The sequence below is a fragment of the Alosa alosa genome, chromosome 11 (genome assembly GCF_017589495.1).
Source record: "Alosa alosa isolate M-15738 ecotype Scorff River chromosome 11, AALO_Geno_1.1, whole genome shotgun sequence".
Classification (NCBI taxonomy): Eukaryota; Metazoa; Chordata; class Actinopteri; order Clupeiformes; family Clupeidae; genus Alosa; species Alosa alosa.
Genome location: NC_063199.1, coordinates 21,680,391 through 21,686,390, shown reverse-complemented (window position 1 = coordinate 21,686,390; position 6,000 = coordinate 21,680,391). Strand labels below are relative to the sequence as shown.

The following is a 6,000-nucleotide window of genomic DNA, read 5'->3' as shown; positions in this document are numbered from 1 at the left end:
TTATCTTATGCTGCTCTCCTGCTGTGCCTGGCCAGATTAGCCTGCAGACACACTCCCGGCCACAGGGACCAAAGGCGCAGACTCTCATTAAGCTCACTGGACTCTACCATGAGACACATGGGCACAGTGGCATAACCAACTGCAAATCCAAAAAGTAGTAGAAACATTTTGTCCTTTTGTCGAGTTTTTTCCTGATATTAGCCGACTGCTGAATAATAGGCACAGCAGGAGAGCATCTTGAATCTCCTTGTGGCTGTTGTAGTGTAGAAGTTATTAACTGCATGTTACACAGTAGTAGACCACTATGGTGGCACTCATATTAGTGCAGATATAGTCTAGATCTGATTGGTCCTTCGTCTCATGACCAGATCATTTACATTCAAGACTTAACCAACATCAGCATACTAATGCAACTTTACTCTCTCACCTTGACCTTAAGAGAAAAGGAAAGCACAATATTGGAACTTTACTCTCGTTTTGCTCCAGTGTTGTCTTTTCTCTTCAGTTGTTTTTGTGAAATAGCTGCACCTGCAGTAGAATCTATCAAGGTGTGCAGGTTGCTCTCCCATTCTATCAAGGTGTGCAGGTTGCCTTCCATTGTCTTTCACCTGATAGAAGTGCTCTCTACAACGTGTGTGTGTCATAAGCAGAGTGTGAAAATAAAGATGACTCACAGACACATTGTTTAATAACACGTCAGACTTTAATTCCACTGGTAAAGTTCCACTTTGTAAATACAGTGTGCTAAACACCAGAGAGGGACCAGCGGTCCTGAGCCAGTCTTTGGTTTGCAGCTGTGCCGTCATTTCTGACGCCCACCCCACGCCTCCTACGCAGATCCCAGAGAATGTCGCACAAGGTTCCTCTGGGGCTGAAGTCTGAGGTTTTTCCGGAAGGTTTCTCGTTTCCTTTCGTTTCATGTCTTCGTGTCCGCTAGGAGCCCCTAGTCCTTCTCGATCGGAGCTCCAGCTGAGGTGTGAGATACACACAGTACTATGGCTAAGTCTCGCCAACGCCTCCTAGTCATGTCTGAGGTATTTCTGGTACAAACTCACAATACTGACTTAAGAAAGACGACCTGTTCGGTTTGAGGCCAACGGTTTTTATGATGAGGTAGCATTGTCAAGTTTGAGGTTTGTTCCATTTCCACATGAGGTTTCAAGGTTTTTTTTTTGCAATACATCTGTAAAATATCCATTTGAACTTCCTGAGACAAACTTTCCAATATGGAAAGGAAAATGAGGTCTGAAATTTAACAACACAGTTTTACAAAAAAGAAGGAAAACATAACGTGGTACTTTATGTTCGGTATTAAAATAATAATAATAATATTTATATTGCTGTTGAAAGTGTGACTCCATTTAAAGGGCCACTCAGTCTTCACACAGAGTACAACTTTAATGATGTCCACAGCCTATGAATGATAGTCTCACGCCTTCTCTATGATTAACAGATGAAGAACCCGATGAAAAGCAACGTTCACTTGAACAGGCATGTCTCAAGCGTAATAGCTACACAAATATCTTCAGGTCAACTAAAGAGACAACCAATCAGATCCCATCAACAATCATATGGACCAATCAATTGCCTTGAGAAAAAAAGGCCTAAATACTGGTAAAATAAAATACAAAACTGCTTATACCGAACTCAAAATTATAGTTCTGGATTTTATCAAGCTAGAAAGATCAAGCAAAATTAAAAGAAAACAAAAACATAAGGATAAAAGGGAGATGCCACGCACGACTTCACGGCTTACACACACACACACACACGCCACATTCCCGGGGTCAAAGTTCATTGATTGTAACATGCAGCTGCAGTGGGTTGTGGGAGAGAAGAGTGAGGACCTCTCCGCTCACAGAGCACAGCGCCCTCTGGTGGGCAGCTGAGATAAGCGCAGTGCAACATAACCCAACGCAACACAACACAGCGTGAGGTGAGGTCAGGTGAGCTGAGTCATGTGCTGAGATTTCTCCCAGAGTTCGTCTGCAGTTCCTGAGGACAACCTGAGAAGTGGATACAGACTCTATGAGCTGAGGTAAGGTGTGTGTGTGTGTGTGTGTGTGTGTGTGTGCAGACTATGAGGTGAGGTGAGGTGTGTGTGTGCAGACTCTATGAGGTAAGGTGTGTGTGTGTATGTGCATGGAGGATCCATGAGGTAAGGTGTGCGTGCATGCGCGCAGACTCCTTGAGGTAGATGTGTGTGCATCTGTAGACTCCTCCATATAAAGTGGGTATGTGTATGTGTGTGTGTGTGTGTGGACTCCTCCAGGTGAGGTATGTTTGAGGTGTGTGACACACTTAAACTTCAACACACACTACAGTAGTTTGGCAGAGCAATCTACTCTACTACTATAATTGCATTGCTTGTGTATGTAAATGTGTGAATGTGTGAGTGTGTGTGTGTGTGTATATTTATTCATGTGTGACTGCTTATGTGTATTACGACATCCACACGTTAGTAAAGTAACACATTCTTCTCCTTGAACAGTATGAGGGCTAAAAATATGAGGTAATCGTGTTGCAGTTTGTTTTCCATTTTTAAAAAGTTCAGTACATTCACTTTGAGACTCCTTCCTGAGGCGACGTGTGTGTGTGTGTGTGTTTGTCATAGGCGTCTGGATTTGGTTGGGTAGGGGTCATAGGGTGCTGCTGAGAGCCTGTTGGGTGGGGTGGGGGTGTCATCTCACCCCTCCAGAGACTGGAGATGCAAAATGTGTGTGTGTGTGTGTGTGTGTGTGTGTGGGGGTTGGGGTATGGGGAGGTTATGGGGAGGTGCAGCTGGGGGGGTCAGCTGAGCTGGGGCCTTTGGATGAGGAGGACACATTAGGACTTCCACTCTGGCCAGCAGGGGTCGCTGTGGAGCAGGTGGGCACCCCGCCAGAGACCTTCTGGGCATACAGCGTCCCTGCAGAGGGGAAGAGAGGGAGAGGACAGGTTACATCACACACACACACACACACACACACACAGGGTAATAAACTCCAACACGCCATGGTTTGCAGCATTTTTTTTTTTTTCACACACACACACACCTGTGTAGACAGTTCCGTTGACTTCCACAGACACAGTGATGCTGGTGGATCCATTGGAGGAGATGCTGAGAGACATGTCCTGCTTCTGTTTGTCTTGCTTGTCCTCTGCTGGGAGGCAAAAAGATCCTTTTAGTTTAGCGTGACCAAACATCACCCCAACTCCACATCACCATAATATTCTCATTTAGCAACATTAGCTTCTTTAAGCCAGATCAAACTCCACCCAAACTCAACCATATCACCAAAGTATCCGCATTTAGTTTGGCCCTTTGGCTACATTAGCATCCTTTAGAAACATTAACACCCTTACTGTACATACACACCACCGCCGACTTGAGCTTGCAAAGATTCAGGAAGTCATTTTCAATGGAAGCCGGCTTCTCTCAGCTGCCAGAAGCGGCAAATCCGCTGGCGTTGCATTTTGGGCGTCTTGAGCGACTTGAGCATCAAGCAGAAAGTCAACTTTATGGTAATGAGCTATGACGCGGTTCAGCGACCAACAACCAACCGAATAGAATAAAGTACTAAGATAGAACATGATTGAACGTAAAATGAGTCCTTGACAGGGGCGGCGGTGTGTGTACAGTTAGGCTACATTAGCCTCCTTTAGAAACATTATGCTGCATTCCATTTGTCCTCCCAAGTCGGTTACTGAGTTTTATTCTCAAGCTACTTACTCACAGGAATTGGCAGGAAGTTATATCCCGACTAGTTCAGCTTGTTCGAACCCAGAGTACCCGGAGTTTGAAATACCAAGATGGCTGCACCCATCGGATGTGACATCATTCCCAAACATGAGTCGTTTTACGAGAAAACTGGAACGTGGCATTAATATGCAACTTCTAAAACGGATAGTTCCGGTCCTTGATTATGATTGGCTGAATCGCATTTGATGCCGCTGTACCGCATTTCGTTTTATATCACTGTACTGCCACATCTCGATACAAAAATTAGAGTAGCTGTGTCTCGAAGTTGCTTGGCAACTATTCTGATAGAGAAAATATATTTCTTGGTGGAAGAATGATTATCTATGAATACATTGTTACATTTCTCGTTGCTGTGCCTTTATTTTATGAAATCTTGCCAGATATATGTAGTAACCGTTTTAGAAAAGCAATACGCCACTTGAGTCCGTAGGTTACACTGATTTTAGAACAGCTAAGGGGGGTTTTAGGCACTCCGCTTGTGCGTCATGCTTAACAACACCATGTGTGTGTATGTGAATGTGTATGTATGTGCGTGCGTCTCTCGGTACCTTTTGGTGCTCCAAGGTGCAGCCCGGCAGGGTTGACCTGCGAGGCCATGGCCAGCAGGTTGTGCTGGAAGGCTTGCTGCAGGAGTCGGTGCTGCTCCTCGGCCAGCCGTGCCATGCTGCGGTCCTGTCCATCCAGCGCGCCCGCCCCCATGCCCATGCCTGTCTCAAGACGCTCACGCAGCTGCTCCAGGGTCGCCGCACGCGCCAGCTGCTGCTGGTGACCAAGCGCCAACGCCAGGGGCAGTCGCCCCGGCAACATGGACGCAGGACCCTCCTCCGGCACTGAGAAAGAGAAAGACAGAGAGAGAGAGGGGGAGAGAGAGAGAGAGAATGAGAAAGCGAGGTTAGAGAAAGATAATTTGAACACAAGATAGACACCAGAGAGTTTCCAGTATCAAAAAGGAACAAAGAATCCTATAGATAACTCTACTCTATGCGGCATACCAAGCTCTGGTCAACACGGTCACAAGCTGATCTCGTTTAAAACCCCTGAACATGACAATCATCCAGGACATAATCTGACAGGAGGGGGCACCAGAGAGCACAACTGTACATACTGTACCATTTCCACATACTCTACACCAGTGGTCCCCAAACTTTTTCTTCCGAGGGCCACTTCACTATGCCTGGCTCTAAGAGAGGGCCAGAGACTCAGAGAGTAGATCAGTCCATAAATAGCTTAGTGCTGTGAACAACAGTCTACCTTAGTTGAATATTCCATTACATTTAATCATTGGCTACTGCATTGCAGTAGCCAATGATTAAATGTAATGGACTGTTGTAATACCATTGTTAGCTGTGTTTATATTGCCATCATGCCATGTAAAATGTAGCTCAAATGATAATAATACTAGTCCCAATAGTCCCAAAGAGAGTCCCAAAAGTATATTTTATTTACAATGTGTGAACTCTGAACTCTGTCTTTGCATACACAGCTCAAGTTGTGAACAAGCAATATCCTACAAATAATTTAAAGTTCTCAAACTAGGAGAGTTTTATGAAGTGAACTTCATAAACAAAAACATCTGAAATGACCACCATTCTAACTTTCACTCACTTGATGAGAACTTTGTGAATTTGTATGAACATTTGATTAAATAAAAAAATAGAAATAATCCCAGAATTATATAGTGTAAAATACCGAACTTGTCCTTTAAAACATTTTTAAGCCCCTCCCACCCACCATCAAAATCCACCATCCAAACATGACACTGTATGACATACACCATCAAATCCACCATCCAAATATGACGCCGTATGATCTAGTATTTGTTTCCTATTCATCCCTACCTTTTGTCTCAGGTGTGTTCTACCTGTTCCCATCATCACGAACCCTGCACTAGCAATAATGCCTGTACCCGTCGTATCTGTGCCAGTCATCCCTGCCCTCTGTCTCAGGTGTGTCATACCTGTGCCCATCACCCCTACCATCTGTCTCAGGTGTGTCGTACCTGTGCCCTTCTTGAGGGCAGGGCTGCCGCTCTCCTGCAGGCCGTTGTGGGCGGAGGAGGGCAGGTGGACCTTGGGCGGGGTGAGGATGTGGGAGGTTCCGCTGGGGGACGGCGAGAAGCGGTACAGGCTGTTGCTGTAACTGGGACGGCGGCCCTCACGCCGGTTACTGTCGATGGCCGCCTGGAGCTCACCTGGAGAACTCAGACCCTTCTTCTCACACTCGTAAGGGTACAGGTACTTCATATACCTGAGAGACAG

General features: G+C 45.6%; 1 protein-coding gene across 2 annotated transcripts in view; it reads right to left on the bottom strand.

The window, feature by feature from the left end:
• Window positions 1-2,157: 2,157 nt before the first annotated feature.
• Window positions 2,158-6,000, bottom strand: part of arid3b (AT rich interactive domain 3B (BRIGHT-like)) — a 29,149-nt gene continuing 25,306 nt past the window's right edge. Inside the window, exons 6-9 of one of the 2 annotated variants that reach the window (XM_048256586.1) lie at window positions 5,742-5,989; window positions 4,291-4,572; window positions 3,036-3,143; window positions 2,158-2,908 (exon numbers count right to left, since the gene is read on the bottom strand). In XM_048256586.1, coding sequence (XP_048112543.1) covers window positions 2,766-2,908; window positions 3,036-3,143; window positions 4,291-4,572; window positions 5,742-5,989 — 781 coding nt within the window. In that variant the 3' untranslated portion in view covers window positions 2,158-2,765. The remainder of the gene's footprint in view (window positions 2,909-3,035; window positions 3,144-4,290; window positions 4,573-5,741; window positions 5,990-6,000) is intronic. The other variant, XM_048256587.1, reaches the window with a different exon arrangement.